Genomic DNA, 18079 nt, shown 5'->3' with positions numbered 1-18079 from the left:
GGCCTCTTGTAGGGAGTGATGAGGTGGAGTGGGTGTCAGAGGCATGTGTAACCTCCGTCTGCCAGGATAAAGTGCCCTGGAGGAGGGTACACTGACCTCCTGTACAGTGGGCTGTGGTGGAGCACTCGTGCGTCATGCACTGACCAAGGCCAGCCCACGTAGGTGTCAATGAAGTGGCCCTGATGGTCACAAACAGCCTGCAGGATAATAGATGGAAACAGTTTCCTGTTCCTGTAGCACTGACCATCAGGGCCGCTTGGTGGCTTGATGCGGACATGGCAACCGTCGATTGCTCCTGCAGATTTCAAGAAAGCTCTGTGTCTTGCCAGCCCTGCAAACCCACGGCAAACTGCCTCCAGGTCTTCTGGGGTCTTCGGGAGGTGAATCACTTTGTGGTGAATGGCCAGCACCTCCTCAGCAACTTGGTGGACAATGCGGTGGACAGTGGAACGAGGCACGTCAAACACTCTGGAAACCACTATGTATTATGTACCACACGCCAGCCAGAAAAGAAACACCAGGGTCTCGATTGTAGCACCCCAACCGTGTTACCGTTCACTTCTCAGAAGATCCAGCAGCAATGTCAGGGCCTCCCTGCTCAGCCGAAAATCAGGCCGTGTGTTACCGTTCACTTCTCAGAAGATCCAGCAGCACTGTCTCCCTGCTCAGCCGAAAACCATTAAAAACCTGTCCAGCGCTGGCACATTCAGCTTTATCCTGCAGTACAGGGTTCTGGTCTGATTTAGGGAAAGAAGGAAAAGAGAAATTGTTTAGAGCTATGACAAAGTAATCAGTAGAAGAAATATTGAGATACATTAGGAAACTATTTTTAGTAACTACTAATACCACACTGATGGAATGTACTAGTCCAATTTAAAACCTTAGTTGAAGGGATAGTTCAACCAAAAATGAAAATTCAGTCATCATTTTGCTCACCACTGACAACCATTGTATTTTTTTCCCTATGGTAGTCAATGCGGGCAAGATCTGCTTGGTTACAAACATTGTTCCAAATATCTTCCTTTGTGTACAGCAGAACAAAGAAATGTACACAGGTAGAAGGAAAAGAGAAATTGTTTAGAGCTATGACAAAGTAATCAGTAGAAGAAATATTGAGATACATTAGGAAACTATTTTTAGTAACTACTAATACCACACTGATGGAATGTACTAGTCCAATTTAAAACCTTAGTTGAAGGGATAGTTCAACCAAAAATGAAAATTCAGTCATCATTTTGCTCACCACTGACAACCATTGTATTTTTTTCCCTATGGTAGTCAATGCGGGCAAGATCTGCTTGGTTACAAACATTGTTCCAAATATCTTCCTTTGTGTACAGCAGAACAAAGAAATGTACACAGGTTTGGAACAACTTGAGGGTGAGTAAATGATGACCGAATTTTCATTTCTGGGTGAACATAAAAAGTATTATCTTGCATATTGTAATATACTTAAAGTATGGAAAATAAAAGCGAAGGTATGTATTGTTCTGAAAAAGAATTCGTCAGGATGGTTTTGCATTAATATTACTGCTGCACTACTGTGTATGTTGCATTTTACTTCTGAATATGTTCAAGGTTGTTAAATTTAAAATAGCCTACTTCATATACTGTTGGGCAGTTTAATCTACAACAACGCATCAAAAGACCATATTTTTATAGTGCTGCTGTCCTGTGAGAACAAATCATCACAGTAACCTACTTCACATTTGTTCTGAATACTTAACGAATGTGCTTCGTTACAGTCCACCACTGGTCATTTTGAAAATTAAACTAACATTTATTTTCAGAATATTAACAAATTGTTGCTAACTACAGCTGCAACCCATATCAAAACCTGCATCCAAAGGACTTGGACCGGCCCTACGGAGCACTGTTCAGCTGTCACAGCTGCCACTGAACATTGAGCTGAACAGTGCTCAATTTGTTTTAATTTATTAAAAGTTTTATTTTTATGGTTACTTAACTGCCTAAAATCAGGGTTGCAAACCTTTCTAAATATGTTCACCATGGTCAAGACAATAAACTATTATAAAATCGCACCTTCGTAAGATATCAGTCAGCATTTGAACCGCTATATATATATATGTGTGTGTGTGTGTATTTTGTCATATGTATCATTACATTATTCAAGTCAGTTCAAACGCAATGCCTGCATTTAAAGTTGTAATCCGGCAAGGACGCAACAAAACAATGTAACTTACCTGGCCACGGTCTTGGCTAAGCCTGAGGTACATCACCCGGTGCCGCTGGGGGTGAAACATTGCCACCATCTCCTCCATTACAGTATAAAACAAATATGAGCAATGCTGGCCCCAAAACGTTTTTCATTGACTAATCCTGTCAGGATGGCAGCTGTTCTCTCACACCATTGCTCTGCGACAGGAGTGGCAATCGGGAAAAACTGGTGGCGGAATTAGGAAATCCTGCGAAAGCAGAGCGTCTCATGCACTTTGAAGGGTCATTCGTGCACTTCGGAGGCATGGCCTTCGAAGTCCATACACTTCGAAGAGCGCACACTTCACTTTGGGACACACAGCTGCAGTGTCTTTGTCCAAGGTGCCACGACTGTCTTATGAGGACATTTGTGTATCTCAAAAAACACAGCTTTGAAGTGAATTTTGAGCACCTATTAGACAAGGTTAACAGAGGCTGAACAACAGAAGGAACAACTCTCTTCCTTCTAAACAACTTTATAATTATAAAAATATGGTCTTCACCTAGTGTGCCCGAAAGATTAAACAAAAACTTAAAAAAATAGGTAAGCTCACAAAATTAGGTAAGCTCATGTATCATATGATTCCAAACAAGCATGCAAACTTTTAATGGAGAATGTTGGCACTTTAACAAAAGGGTAAAAATGACTATATTCCTTTTGCAAATTCCCTGAAATTGCATAAGGTATGTTAGAAAACAATGTTCTGCTAAATGAATAAAGTTATTTGTTACGACCCCAGTCTAGGGTCAGGGAGGTAACATAAATAAAGAGTACTGGGCCTGCTTTTACTATTTCTGTTTTGTTTTTATTTTCTGTTAAGTTTTCTTTAGAATTAAATCTTTACTTAGTGATGGCATATGAAAGGGTTCTCTTCACTGTGAATTCTCATGTTAATCCCAAGATTTGCTTGGTCTGAGCCAGATTTTCCACAGTGTGAACACTCATGTGGCCTTTGAGGTTTCCTTTGTGACAAAAACTCCACACTTAGGGCATATGAATGGCATTTCTCCATTGTGAATTCTCATGTGGACTTCAAGGTTTCCATTTATAGTGAAACTTTTACCACATTGATGGCAGTTGAAAAGGCTCTCTCCAGTGTGAACACTCATGTGGACTTTGAGGTTTCCTTTGTGACTAAAACTCTTTCCACACTGTTGGCAGGTGTAAGGTTTCTCTCCAGTATGAATTCTCATGTGGCTCTCTAGGCATCCTTTTCGAATGAAACAGTTTCCACACCATTTGCAGGCGTAAGGCTTCTCTCCGGTGTGAATTCTCATGTGAGCATTACAGTTTCCTCTTTCAGTAAAACTCTTTCCACACTGTTGGCAGGTGTAAGGTTTCTCTCCAGTGTGAATTCTAATGTGCCTTTGAAGGGTTCCACTTTTAATGAAACTTTTTCCACACTGTTGGCAGGTGTAAGGCTTCTCTCCGGTGTGAATTTTCATGTGGACTATAAGGGTTTCTTTTTTAGTGAAACTCTTTCCACATTGTTGGCAGATGAAATGACTTCTAGCTCCTGTCTTTTGAGCTCTCTTTTGTGTTGCCTGTTCAGTTTGTGAGCAACTAAAACTTTCTCCAGTAAAATCATGTTTCTCAGACTGATCTTTGTCTTCCATTTCATTTAGTTCTTCACATTTCTCACCAGTGTGAACACTCATGTGGCCTTTGAGGTTTCCTTTTTGACAGAAACTCTTTCCACACTTAGGGCATATGAACGGCTTTTCTCCATTGTGAATTCTCATGTGGACTTCAAGGTTTCCCTTTATAGTGAAACTTTTACCACATTGATGGCAGTTGAAAAGGCTCTCTCCAGTGTGAACACTCATGTGAACTTTGAGGTTTCCTTTTTGACTAAAACTCTTTCTACACTGTTGGCAGGTGTAAGATTTCTCTCCAGTATGAATTCTCATGTGGCTATCGAGGCTTCCTTTTCGATTGAAACTATTTCCACACAGTTTGCAGGTGTAAGGCTTCTCTCCGGTGTGAATTCTCATGTGGACTTTAAGGGTTTCTTTTTTAGTGAAACTCTTTCCACATTGTTGGCAGATGAAATGCTTTTCTCCCGTGTGAATTCTTATATGGATGTCAAGGTTTCCTTTTGTAGTGAAACTCTTTCCACATTGTTGGCAGGTGTAAGGCTTTTCTCCAGTGTGAATTCTCATATGGGCGTCAAGGTTTCCTTTTGTAGTGAAACTCTTTCCACATTGTTGGCAGATGAAATGTCCTGTCTTTTGAGCTCTCTTTTGTGAATTCTGTTTAGTTTGTGAGCAACTAAACAAACTTTCTCCAGTAAAATCATGTTTCTCATACTGATCTTTGTCTTCTACTTCATTTAGTTCTTCACTTTTCTCTTTCAGGTCTAAAGCAAAAAGAGAACAATACAAGTTAATCCTATTTTAATGGCACGAAGCAACATACATCAATACATTTAGACATGTAAAGCATCAAAACCAGCAACATGTATGCTTGATACTAGTCACTAAGCTACTTAAAGATGGGTTGCCTGTAATCCTCTTACTGTGAAAAACTGTGAAGTGTGACATAATTTACCTCTGTAAATAAATATAAATTCACGTTTCGCGCACTTTAATGCCCTTTGAATGCAACGTGTACATTCCCTTGGAACTGGAATCATGGTGGAATATCATGTGAAGTCCACTTCGCGGGGCACTTACGGTCGAATAAGACGACGCTTGAATGCTGCTGCCTGAACAAGAGACCTCCTTACTGAAGTGAAAGTGTTGACTGGTGTCACTATCTCGCGAATACGCTGGCGGATCTCCACCAAATTCGGGGGATCCCTTCAGCTCGAGGAGCCCTCTCGAACGCCGCCCTCCGGGATCGCTAGATCGGTCGGCGCCGGACCGCGAATTTAACCGCCCGTAACTTCCGAACCCCGGGGGCTATCGACGCAGGGGTGGTCTCATTCGAAAGAGGTTCAAACCGTTTCAATGGTTTTCCATAGACTTAAGCTTTAAAGCGTTTCATCCAAGTCGCCATTAGCAAACAATGGCGTGCGCTCTGCTGGACAAACTAAGTAATTACACCATTTCAAGCATTTTATCTGTGTTATATGCTCTGTAAAAAAAATTTCATATCGGCGGCATATTCGCCTATACATATATATCGGCGACAGGCTCATATCGGCCGATAATAACGGCTAAACGATATATCGGTCGGGCTCTACTCTATACTTTCTTCAGGAAATGATCCAAATACATTTCAAGCTGGCATTTATCAAACCCTTATGAAACATGGCAGTTACCAACATCACATCATGCTTAAACAGTCCTTCCAGGATTTAGCGATTCTGTGATTGATGTGATTTCACACAAAATCAACCAACTCCACATAATTCAGAGGAGCTTTCCATTTTTCTACATTTCCACAGATTTTGGACCTGAGGTGTCGTGTGATGTCGTTGCAAAATACATTCAGCCAAAAAACACTTCAAATCGATCTTGCATTCTTTCTAACACGCACACAGGAGCATGCACGCGCCTCTGAGTGACTCTTCCATCAACCAGTTCAGTTTATCAACACCGCCTGCATGCTGAGGAAAAGAGGCTTGCACACGCTATAAAAGACTTCTATTCTTCAAAATTACTGTTATGTTTATTTATGGTTATTTTTGTCATAAAATATAAATTTTGTTATTAGCCATGTAAAGCTTGAAATAACATAAAACAAAAAAAAAAAAATTCCCATGTGTTTTTTGTTTTGACATATTTGATACACCAAGCTTCTATGGCCCATGTAGTGATATAGTGAGAATGTGGAGGGGGAAAAACCAGCTCAATTTTATTCAGTGCCCCAAAATGAGCAAAAATAACAATATGGTGCAGTTATTATTCATATGGCCAGAAATGTAGCTGAATGTGATTTGCAATTTAGTACACCTATAAATGATTGAGGTGAACAAATAAATGTTCTTCAAAAGCCTTGTATTGAACATCAGCAAGATGGCAACCCCCTTTAAGCCTGAAAATGAACACTACCTTTTGTGGAGAGGGGGGGTTAACATTAACATACAGTAAAATAAGCCTATATACAATATGAATATAACCAACTTAAGTACATTATGTATTATAACAAATACCTGCAGAGGGCGCCAACGGCCTGGTGATGTTTCATTTTACAGTGTGATTCAATGGCGTTTAAATCCTTTAATTTTAATATTTGGACAAGCAAACTCAGAGCAACTTTTTGAATTTTGAAAATGTTGAAATCGCAATGTACAACAAATCGCATATTTAGAAATGTTTATGTATTCTCCTGTGTTGGCAGATTTGTAAATGATTTACATTACAAATCTAGTGAGTTCATCCGTTTTCCCAGATGAACATTCAGCAACCCAAACTCACAGCATACGCAGAGGAAGAGTTTGTCGACAGAGCTGCTGAGATGGAGACGTGCTTCATGCTTGAAAATGATAACAGTGCAACACAAAGCGCATCAGACTTCATATGCGTTCCCAAATTAAACCCAAACAAACAGGTGTAAGGTGTAAGATTTCTCTCCAGTATGAATTGTCATGTGGCTATCGAGGCTTCCTTTTCGATTGAAACTATTTCCACACAGTTTGCAGGTGTAAGGCTTCTCTCCGGTGTGAATTCTCATGTGAACATTACAGTTTCCTCTTTCAGTAAAACTCTTTCCACACTGTTGGCAGGTGTAAGGTTTCTCTCCAGTGTGAATTCTAATGTGCCTTTGAAGTGTTCCACTTTTAATGAAACTCTTTCCACACTGCTGGCAGGTGTAAGGCTTCTCTCCGGTGTGAATTCTAACGTGGACTTTAAGGGTTTCTTTTTTAGTGAAACTCTTTCCACATTGTTGGCAGATGAAATGTCCTGTCTTTTGAGCTCTCTTTTGTGAATTCTGTTTAGTTTGTGAGCAACTAAAACTTTCTCCAGTAAAATCATGTTTCTCATACTGATCTTTGTCTTCCACTTCATTTAGTTCTTCACTTTTCTCTTTCAGGTCTAAAGCAAAAAGAGAACAATACAAGTTAATCCTATTTTAATGGCACGAAGCAACATACATCAATACATTTAGACATGTAAAGCATCAAAACCAGCAACATGTATGCTTGATACTAGTCACTAAGCTACTTAAAGATGGGTTGCCTGTAATCCTCTTCTCAAGATTGTTAACTCTATACTTGATCCAAATACATTTCAAGCTGGCATTTATCAAACCCTTATGAAACATGGCAGTTACCAACATCACATCATGCTTAAACAGTCCTTCCAGGATTTAGCGATTCTGTGATTGATGTGATTTCACACAAAATCAACCAACTCCACATAATTCAGAGGAGCTTTCCATTTTTCTACATTTCCACAGATTTTGGACCTGAGGTGTCGTGTGATGTCGTTGCAAAATACATTCAGCCAAAAAACACTTCAAATCGATCTTGCATTCTTTCTAACACGCACACAGGAGCATGCACGCGCCTCTGAGTGACTCTTCCATCAACCAGTTCAGTTTATCAACACCGCCTGCATGCTGAGGAAAAGAGGCTTGCGCACGCTATAAAACACTTCTATTCTTCAAAATTACTGTTATGTTTATTTATAGTTATTTTTGTCATAAAATATTAATTTTGTTATTAGCCATGTAAAACTTGAAATAATATAAGACAAAGACACATTTTTTTGTTGTTTTGACATATATTTGATACACCAGGCTTCTATGGCCCATGTAGTGATATAGTGGGGGAAAAACCAGCTCAATTTTATTCAGTGCCCCAAAATGAGCAAAAATAACAATATGGTGCAGTTATTATTCATATGGCCAGAAATGTAGCTGAATGTGATTTGCAATTTAGTACACCTATAAATGATTGTGAGGTGAACAAATAAATGTTCTTCAAAAGCCTCGTATTGAACATCAGCAAAATGGCAACCCCCTTAAGCCTTAAAGGGGTCATAGGATGCTACATGCACTTTTACAAGTTGTTTGAACTGAAATGTGTGTTGGCAGTGTGTGTACACAACCACCCTATAATGATAAAAATCCACCCAGTGTTTTTTTAATCTGGTTAAATGTTTTCCCCTTTCTCAAATCGAGCCGATCTCAGATGCCTGTCTGTGTGATGTCACAAAAACAGGCCCCTCCCACGATAGTTTGATTGACAGTAGCGTTTCAGCACAGACTGGAATGTGTCTTACCTCAGACCCACCCTGAGCGAGCTGTCATCAGTCTGCCACTGTTTCACCGCCGGAGCAGATGTAGACAAGAATGGCTCCTAAGCGATTGAGGTGTTCTGTTGTTGGATGTAATAATGAACATAGCAGTCGTCATTTACTCCCGACATCTGAGCCGCTGAACTCGCAGTGGATTACATTGTTTCTGAAGGGAATGCGCCCCCGATCTACATAAATGTATCTATATTCGCGTGAATCATTCATGATCCAGCCTCATCTACAGAAGAAGTGAGTATAATGTTTTGTAATGAATCTTTACAAATCGCCTTACCTAATAATGTGCTAATTAGCAAGTTTGTGTCTGTCACGCGACTCTGTTCACCTTTCGGGCTCTGTCTTTACATTTATTTTGAAAGATGAAGCTTGCGATTATGGTAAGGGGCGTTACATTTCCGACGAGTGCTTGCGGTGTTCGGCCAATCACAATGCACTGGGTCAGCTGGCCAATCAGAGCAGACTGCGCTTGTCAAAGGAGGGACTTTGTAGAAAACAAAGCGTTTGAGAGAGGCGGGGCATAGAGGACCTACAATAATGTACAGTATTTGAAAAATAATGTGTTTTTTGAACATTAAAGCATGTCAACATATTCTGTTACACCAAATACACAAAATAATTATCTTTAATTATCATATGACCCCTTTAACACGAGAAGCATTGTTAATTTTGCATGAAAAGATTGTTTTTACCGAAAACAAAAATGAACACTAATTTCGTATATACTTCCTTTTAAAAATTCAAGTACTTTTCAAGTACCTTTTCAAAAATATGGCTGTTTTCAAGGGTTTTCCAGGACTTAAATTTCAAACAGTAAAATTCAAGTACTTCAAGCACTTTAAGCAACTTGTACGAACCCTGTTTAAAACTCATGATATTCAGGACAAAATCAGCACTTGTCTGATATTGCTCTCGCTGCTCGTGTGATATCGTATGATTTAAATGAGACAGAAATTCATACAGAGGCATTTTTTGCACCAATATCTTGAATTTTAGGGCATAACTGCATTAAAGGAGTTGTTGCCCTGCATCATACTTGTCAACAGTCAAATGTAAGATGATGTACAGGTCTGGGGGTGGGGCCAGTCCGTTAACTGCGTTAAAATATTTTAATCGCGCTATTTTTTCATAACTAATTAATTAGCACGTTAAACTGACAGCCCTACAATGTATGTAACCTTATCTATTAAGGTATATACTGTATGAATCCATGTGTCAAAATTCAGCATGACATTGATATTTGGTCTTTATATTTTCAGCACGGTGTGTAGGTTAATCTGGAATTGGTTTGGAAAGTGAATTATGCATAGGGAAAACCTTAAAGACATTGTTCTAAAACGTGGACTTTAAGCTATGCAAATAGACCATGTCAGAGAGGCCTCTGACTATGGCTGCACGGTATTGGAAAAAAGCTCACATTGCGATATTTTTTTTTTCTGCGATATATATTGCGATATGAAAAAAAATCCCCAGATGACTTGAATAGCTCTATTTGGAAGAAAAAATAATCAATGACTGGGGTGATTTTGTAGGTGAGTAAAACAGCATAGAAAATAAACAATTTACAAGCATAGATAAATATAATAGAACAAAGATACAAATGAAATAAATGGTGCTTAATATTTTTAAGTTAATTATAACAGTATTCTGGTACAAAAATTAAATAATTAAATGTAAAATAACACTGAATAGTCTTCACTGTATGAAATTATTAAATCTAATAAATCTATGTTAGAGCTACAACAGTGATTTTTCTCTGTTTTGTTGTTTGATTAACATTCATGACACAAAAAGCCTCACGAACGTTAAACTGCTGTGAACAAATATACTGTTACACATCCATTTTCTTTCTCACTTGTTTACTTTCACCTAAGCCAGAAGCAACCGAGTTTACAAGGATACTTGCAGAGACATGCATTTTGACAATTTAGCGCGCATGTCATTTCAGGCACAAATAGACACGGAAGTGAACGGCATTCAGTGTTCACGTACATCTGCGTGGCTCTCCCCTTGTCTACACCGGACGCGAGCAGCGCAACGCGACAACATACTATAGAACCCATTATAATCAGTGATGCTGACTGACTACACTGGATGTGGCACGGCATAACACAACAAATCCCCGATAGTAAACTGATGCCTCGTTCTATTTACAACATACTGAAAGTAGCACAGCTGTTTGTTTCCGGGGTAACTGCTGCATTTTTGCTGTTCAGCGCCATCTGCTGTCAAACAGTGAATGTGCGCTTTCATTCAAAAGCCCCTCCTTCCCCAATTCCGCCATGCGCTTCTCATTCATGCTTGTTTACATCAGAGTGCACATGCGTCTTTGACGCAGATTACAGCGGTGTTGTGCATTGGGACCAAGCTGCAACCTCCCGCTCTCTCTCGTGAAGCCAACACGGAAGTGACTTAAACTGTAATTCGACAACTGGCCGCTAGAGGCTGACTGCAAAAGGGAGTCAATCCCATAGACTCCCCATGTTAAAATGCCCAATTTTACAGCAGAAAAAAAAACATGTTTACAGCCTGGTTCAAAAAAAAATTTTGGTCTGTATAGCTAAATTTGCCCTTCATGACAACTGTGAGGGGGGTGAATTTTTTTATAACTCATCTGTTTAAATTATATCAAGCCTTAAAGTTCTGCGTCATTAAGGGCGTGGCCACTTGAGTGACAGGTGGATTGCCGCTGCTGTCACCACCGTCGAGCTAGGTGGGCGTGGTTTCAGCAACCAGCTCCCGCCTCTTTGCTCATTTTCGATTATCCGGGAGTGACGTGCGGTGACGCGCTGCCAAGATGGCGCTCTTCGGAAACCTACGGGTGACGTCACAGACACTACGTCCATGTTTTTATACAGTCTATGATTGTGACCAGTTGATGGGAAAAGTATTCTTAAAATGCATGGGGTGCCACAGGACTCAGTATTAGATCCTCTTCTTTTTATGCTTGTATAGACGGTTTCAACGGCAACAACATAAACAAACGTTACTGCGCATGCGTGCTTTTGTGGCCCTAACTTAACTTCCAGTAGACTTTGTAGAAGATTTTTATTGGTCAAAATATGAACTAATCAAGTATAATCATTGTGAATCTAGCCATTTATGTATCAAATCATTCTACTATTATAATCATGTATTTGCCTGTGTGTAGAGGCCTGCGTGAGAATGGAATGTGCAGACATTACAAAACTGCAGTATATGGTGCAGCTGCACATCCTATTTGGACATTAGACAAAATATATCATGGGGCCTCTCTAGTCATGGAACATAAATTGGGGCCTCCTGTCTGCTTGTGGGTGGCAGGCTGGAGACACAGCCAAAAGAGGTAAACGAGTTGTTAAACAATAACCATATGTATGAAACATGGGCACGCCTACGGAAAGCACTGTATAAAAGAAAGTACAGACACCAACTCGATAGATTTTCTGCAGATCATCTCTAGACTGCATTATCTCTCTGATAATAAAAGTCTATTTTTCTGGCATCAAAACCCAAAGACTCTGAGAATGATTCCTCACAGCACCGGCAGAAGCCACCACAACTTCCAAATAGAATTAATGACAACAGCTAAGTAATCCCTTTAGAGTAGATTATTTTTGATAACAAGCAAAATATGTTTGCTGCGTAAATCAGATGGACTTACTGAAAATGCTAATTCATTCTCTGGTAGCAGGAGGTGCTTTAAAGCGGGAGAAACAGAGGTTTCCCCAGTAAAGGCTGTACACAAATCAGCATTGAGCTCACAAACGCTGCTTTATCAGGCATATAACATGCAAGATGAAATGTAAATGACATCGAAAATTTTCTAAAGCTAGTCTTCCTTCAGAAATACAGTGAAATAAAAACACCCGCCGCCTCGTTATGATTTTTAAATGTGCAGTATGTGCTCATGTTTATTCAACGAAGCCTTTTGGAAAATCTGTAATTTTTGATATTGTGGCGAGCGCCACAAATAAATAAATGTATGGGAAACACATCCCACAGCACAACCACCTGAGCCCAACTTCAGTCTACTCATCACCTTAACTTTAACTGCATTTGTAGCCGGTGCCATAGCTAGACTGATAAACAAACACTGACCAGGCGTGCGCCTGATGAAACCGTCTATATGTTTCCCCTGATCTTATATGATATGCAAGAGTATGCAAATTTGTGTGACATTGGTGTATGAACGTTTTCAAAAACAAATCATGATTCAACAAAAACTTTTATACTACAATTTCTTCTAAATTTAGGGGGAAAAAATGTATGAGCTACTGAAAACACATGTAAACGAAAAACAAACATACTCTGGGTCACCTTATAATCATGATAAGATTAAAGTTATATTTCTCTCAGGCATCTCTCCAGCTAGAATACATCTTTAGTAAAGAGTGTTACTCGTTTGCTGAGAGAAACGAAAGACTAATAGAAATGTTGTGCGGAAAAAGCCCTTATACGGAGTTGGTTTGGGTGTGTTTTATGCAAATGACTGACCTCAGACATGGGGTCACTCCAGTGTTTCCCCTGCCATTATATTAGGGGGGCAGCCCATATCATACACACAGAAATGTAAAGGTATTCACGGCAACCCGTCAAAATAAAAGTTCGGTTTAACTTGAGGGCATTGGCAGAAATATATTACTATTGTTGAGTAGAATGTACGTAACAGGCTGCTACTACAACTACTAAAATTATTAAAACCTTATTTTTAAAGAATAAGCATTCAATATTTCTTTAGACCTTTATTTTCCAAAAAAAAAAAAAATTGGAGTTCGAATGTATTTTAGGAATCCTATTCAGTCTTCTGAATAACCTGTGCAGCTTAGACTTCCCCAATGAAGCATTTTGCGACCATTTTTTCTGCCTGTGCGACTACATTTTGTGTGCGGTCGCACTGGCGCAACCACCACGTTGTTCAACTCACAAGCGCAGCCATTTCTGTTGCATATGAGAAACATCAAACGGCAAACGCAACTGAAAGCATAAAGAAACCGCGCTACTCATTTGAACTGCGCAGCGCTTAGAGTGTAGAGCCTGGTTTATACTCACCGCGTCAGCAGGAGCGCGAAGGATGGATGGTTTTCATGCTTAAGTAAAGTAAAAGAGCGCTTCTTAAACCAGAAAAGGTGAACATGTTGGTACTCGAGGAAAATAAACATGCAAGCACTATCACCAACAGCAAGTTTAGATTTTCTTTTCTTTTTGTTTTCATTTTGAAAAGCTCGTTATCTTTGCTGTTTACCTCACGTTATGCTACGGAAGCTTTCTTTTATTTATTGTTTTTATTTGATTCCTCAGTGTTTGCCAAATATTCTGTAATTTATTAGTCGGTATATTATACAGCATGTGGTGTATGCCATGCCTAATCTTATTTGTTTTTGTTAATAAACATTTTGTAAGATAGTTTGTCATTGTATCTTACTGTTTTGTTGTTGTTGTGCTTTTTAATTTAAAATAACTATGAATCCATCTTTTGTTTTAGTCTTAAAAAGTGAAAGGTGTATAGATTTATGTAAGAAAAACAAACAATTATCTTCTCTTGTAAAACATGACGATATCGCGAATTCGAAAGTTAAAGCACCCGAAGCCCTGGGCTTATAACATAACAAAAGAGAAACTCCGGTTCACAACATTCAAATGACAAATAATACTACTGATGAAAAAGAACAGGTTGAATGTTAACCACTTTTGTTTCCATATAAATATAAACTATGATAAAAGTTCATCAGCATGTATTGATTAATCCCATGTTGTAGCAAAGAAAATAATTAAATAAAAATTGCGACCAAATCATGTGCTCATGCGACCAACTGAGAAAGTAAGTCGCAAAAGAGCGACCAGTGGAAAGAATGAGTCTGGAGCCCTGCATATTGCACACAAAATTTAAAACACTTCAGGAGTTTCAAATCTTCATCAAATTATATATTGAATTATACAGGATTTTCGGGAGATGTGTGTCGCGTTCTTTAATGTTCCACCTAGAAACAAAGATACCTTGATGCCAAACCCTCTACATGAAACAAAAAAGCAGTCATGTTTACAACTGCGACGAGTGTTTATCAGGATCAACTAAACACTGGATTTTCAAAAGTACGTGAATTATTTAAAGTTCGCGGCATAGAATCTTTAAAATATGTCTAAGTTTTGCACACCGGTCTGTTATTGTGGGGACATTTCCACACCCCTAAACATGACACGGCACAAAACGAAATGTGATTGGTTGCTTTACCTGTCAGTCATATGGCCTCTTGGGCAAGCCTTGGCCATTCAAAGCGGCCAAAGTTCCCAGACCGTCTGTCGTCAGAAGGTCTGGCTACACAAGACTATACATATCCCAGATCAATAAACCGATCAAGAAACAAACATCCTATTGTCAGGGATGGATTACTGACCGGGCCAATGGGGCCAGTGCCCAGGGTCCCTTGATTACCAGGAGCCCGGGGGGGCCCTGGGCTTTAAGGTTGCGCGATCCAGTTTGATAACGAAAACGGTATAGGAAAAAGTACTATTTGTCAGAATCAGAAAGAGATTTATTGCCATTGCACACACAAGAAATTTGTTTTGGTGACAGACAAAGCTTATAGTGCAGACTCTGAGACAACAACACAGATAGTAAAATTAAAAATAAAGATAAAGATATGTGAATTTATGCACCAAGAGCTTAACACTCCAAAGAGAAAGGAAAAATTGAAACCGCATCATATGACCCCTTTAAAACGAGTCTCTAGACCTTACCCCCATTCCACTCCTCGCGTCTCCCGTTTTTCAAAGCAAACGTTCTGTGAGAATGTGTCATTAAGCATTTCCTGATTCATTTAGTTAATTGCAACATTTCTAGTGCTGTTTTTTTTTATTTTTGTTTTTTTTAACTATAATCAAACAAAAATGTAAACTGTTATTGTCAAATCAGGCCTTAAAAACTAATTAGTTCGTTCTGGCCAAAAATGCTATTTTTTTCTCGTTCCGGTTCCATAGTTACCAGTTAGAACTAAATATAAAATACTGCTTTATTTATCAGTCTACAGTAAATAACGCTCCCAACGGCCAACACTGGAAACTCTGACTTAATTTGAGAGTCGTAGAGATAATTCCTCATCATATATCCTCAAATATATTAGACATTGTTAAAGTGTATATATAGTAAAATTATTTTATTTACAAACGTTTGATTTTTTATTAGTTAGACTAGGCCTATTTATAGGAAGCCTATATATTCATAAATAAGTGCAGTTTATATAAGCTACCGAATGCATCTCCAGAGCATAGACAGTCGCCAATATTAAACATGTTTAATAAAATCTTTGTGAGGACGACTGGCTACAGCTGGTTTTTAAATTCTAAGACTAGAATCTTTAGACCGACTGTAAACAACAGCAATTATTAATCTGAATTTACAATCAACTTTTCCAAATGTGTACATTGCATTAAGACTTTTTCTAACACTGCCAGTTACGAATTGCGAGGGAGAGCGCTAAAACGAACTGAGAATGAGAATGTGCCAAGAACGTCTCAACTCTCTGTCGCTCATGGCCATTGAGTCCGAACTCTTAAAGGAGCTCAGTTTCGATGAAGTGGTGGATAAGACTTTGCAAGGAGGAAGACAAGAAAGAAACTAAGAAATTGTTTAACCATGCTGGATTGTATAATTGTCAGGGCCTGCAAACAAATGTTTGTAATTGTGTGTTTTCTTAAACTGCATTTTCTTATACGTGATGATCTGATGTTTAAATTTTACATGTGATGTTTGTCACAGAGTTGTTTAGTGACACATAATTTTTTGATTCATGATGCACTAAATGTGTGTATATTTGACAGTTAATTCATTAAAGACGTGTTTCATACGCCTCAATCAACCCGATCTCATGAAAGTGCGTATAAATAGTACGCCAAATAAAAACGAAAACTCGTGGTATTGATACGCAAAAATGGTCTTTGGCGTGTATATGGTAACAAATTTCGTATCATATGCACGCCAAAGTCAATTTTTGCGTATCAATACCACGAGTTTTCGTTTTTATTTGGCGTACTATTTATATGCATTTTCATGAGACCAGGCTGCCGCATTGTTGATTATTCGTTGTAGCTATTAGACTTGAGAGAAAAATATCAGAAAAGTGTATTAGTCCTATATTGATTCTGTAAACCCTGTACAATGTGCTTTTTTAGTGCAGGGGTAGCGCAGGCATTTGACGCGGAGTGATAACGGTTTGAATATTCATGATCGTAACTTCCACTTTCTATTACTGTGAATGTGCAGCTAAGGGAAAGAACGGGAAAAAATGGTATGGTGGGGTGGGGGGGCCTTGGAGATAATTGGCCCCGGGGCCTCTGCAAATCATAATCCGTCCCTGACGTGATGATGATTTCTTGCTGATTACAGAACCGGCTTTTTTAACAAAATGTGCATGACAATCGCATTCGATTAATCGTGCAGCCCTAGTGTGGGTCATCCATTTTTGTGTCACAGCTTGATGACGATGTGGAAATGTGGGTCCCATGAACAAACCAGTTGAGAATCACAGCTTTTGAAATATCATTCATTTCTGTAGAGCTGCACATTTTAATAAGGATCAGATGAATGATTTCAGGTTTGAGAATGAACACCAACCTGTTTGTTCCACAGTATCTTCTTGTTTGACTCTGAATGCTTCTTCAGTCTTCATGTCTTCACTCTCCTCTTTAATAAACTCCATCTTTCTTTGCGTCTCAATATCTTCTCGTTTTACTCTGAATGTTTCTTCAATCTTCAGGTCTTCACTCTCCTCTTTAATAAACGCCATCTTTATAATAGTGTGTCACGTGGATCTCAGCTGCTTCACCAGGAGTTTTTCGGTGTGTTTGGACACTTTGTCCTGTTTAAAATGAGAATAATTATCAGAGAGAAAAATGCAAACTAAATATCTGGGTGTGTCTCAATCAGCTCCCTAGTTCAGTAGTCAGCGCACTGGTAAGAGAGTCAGTCAGAGTAAGAGTTAATGGCCTTAAATGACCTGGAAGAACAAAAAAACAACAACAACCTAGTACTCAAATGAATAAAGGGACACAATATATAGAAGGTTCATTAAGATTTCTATTTGGTATTTACTCGTTTATAGGTTATATTTAATACATTTCACTCTTATGGACACGTTTGCAGTTGATTTTTAAATGTCATTATTACATTTACATTGTTTTGAGCAGCGTGCGGACTCGACTCACTGAATCATTTTAAGAATTAATTGATTCAATTGACTGAATTGAAACGTTTCAAAAGCTCTGTTCATCTCATTACTACTTGCCAGAGACTGATTCGTGTTTATGATAAACTGATTCATGATATAGGGAGAGAAATTAGACGCACCTTTTGTACTCACAGAGAATAACCTTCATTATGTCACTAGGTAAAGCATTACAGTGTTACATTCAGTAAAAAAAAATAATTTCACATATAAATATATATACAATTCTCTAAATGACTTGTATTGATTTGAACACTTTAAACGATTAAAAGCACACACCTTTCTTCAGCCGAATCACAGACGCAGGAGCGCGGCGCAGCCTTATGACGTCACATCGCCAGACCAAAATAAAAGTCTTGTTCGCCAAAATGAAAGGATTTCACACTAGAAAACTAATATTAAATATTAAGATATAAGATGAATTGAAGAGATTAATTACAGAGCTGTCAAAAGCGCTA

General features: G+C 38.8%; 3 protein-coding genes across 3 annotated transcripts in view; all 3 read right to left on the bottom strand.

The window, feature by feature from the left end:
* Positions 1-136, bottom strand: part of LOC107656645 (putative nuclease HARBI1) — a 5671-nt gene extending 5535 nt beyond the window's left edge. Inside the window, exon 1 of the mRNA XM_016444569.1 lies at positions 97-136. Within this exon, the coding sequence (XP_016300055.1) occupies positions 97-136 (40 nt within the window). The remainder of the gene's footprint in view (positions 1-96) is intronic.
* A 572-nt stretch (positions 137-708) lies between these two features.
* Positions 709-4428, bottom strand: LOC107656646 (gastrula zinc finger protein XlCGF57.1-like). The gene is made up of 3 exons (XM_016444571.1): positions 3861-4428; positions 2205-3644; positions 709-737 (listed from the first exon to the last, which is right to left on the bottom strand). The coding sequence occupies exons 1-2, from the start codon at positions 4378-4380 to the stop codon at positions 3160-3162; spliced, it is 1005 nt and encodes a 334-aa protein (XP_016300057.1). The 5' UTR covers positions 4381-4428; the 3' UTR covers positions 709-737; positions 2205-3159.
* Positions 4429-6529: 2101 nt separating this feature from the next.
* On the bottom strand, positions 6530-17039 carry LOC107656644 (gastrula zinc finger protein XlCGF49.1-like; the record flags this gene model as incomplete). Its single annotated transcript, XM_016444568.1, has 2 exons — positions 6530-7200; positions 17012-17039. Coding segments are annotated over 2 exons (531 nt in total), but the record flags the coding sequence as incomplete, so codon positions are not given.
* Between the last annotated feature and the right edge of the window lie 1040 nt (positions 17040-18079).

The sequence above is a fragment of the Sinocyclocheilus anshuiensis genome, unplaced genomic scaffold (genome assembly GCF_001515605.1).
Source record: "Sinocyclocheilus anshuiensis isolate Anshui unplaced genomic scaffold, SAMN03320099.WGS_v1.1 scaffold3156, whole genome shotgun sequence".
Taxonomy (NCBI): Eukaryota; Metazoa; Chordata; class Actinopteri; order Cypriniformes; family Cyprinidae; genus Sinocyclocheilus; species Sinocyclocheilus anshuiensis.
Note: the sequence above shows the minus strand (reverse complement) of the source record. Positions and strands in the feature narration are given on the sequence as shown.

Coding starts and splice junctions, on each gene's coding strand:
- LOC107656646 (XM_016444571.1), bottom strand. CDS start 4,380: ATGAGAATTCACACTGGAGAAAAGCCTTACACCTGCCAACAATGTGGA. Junction 3,645..3,860: donor CCACATGAGTGTTCACACTG/GTGAGAAATGTG, acceptor TTCACACCGGAG/AGAAGCCTTACACCTGCCAA.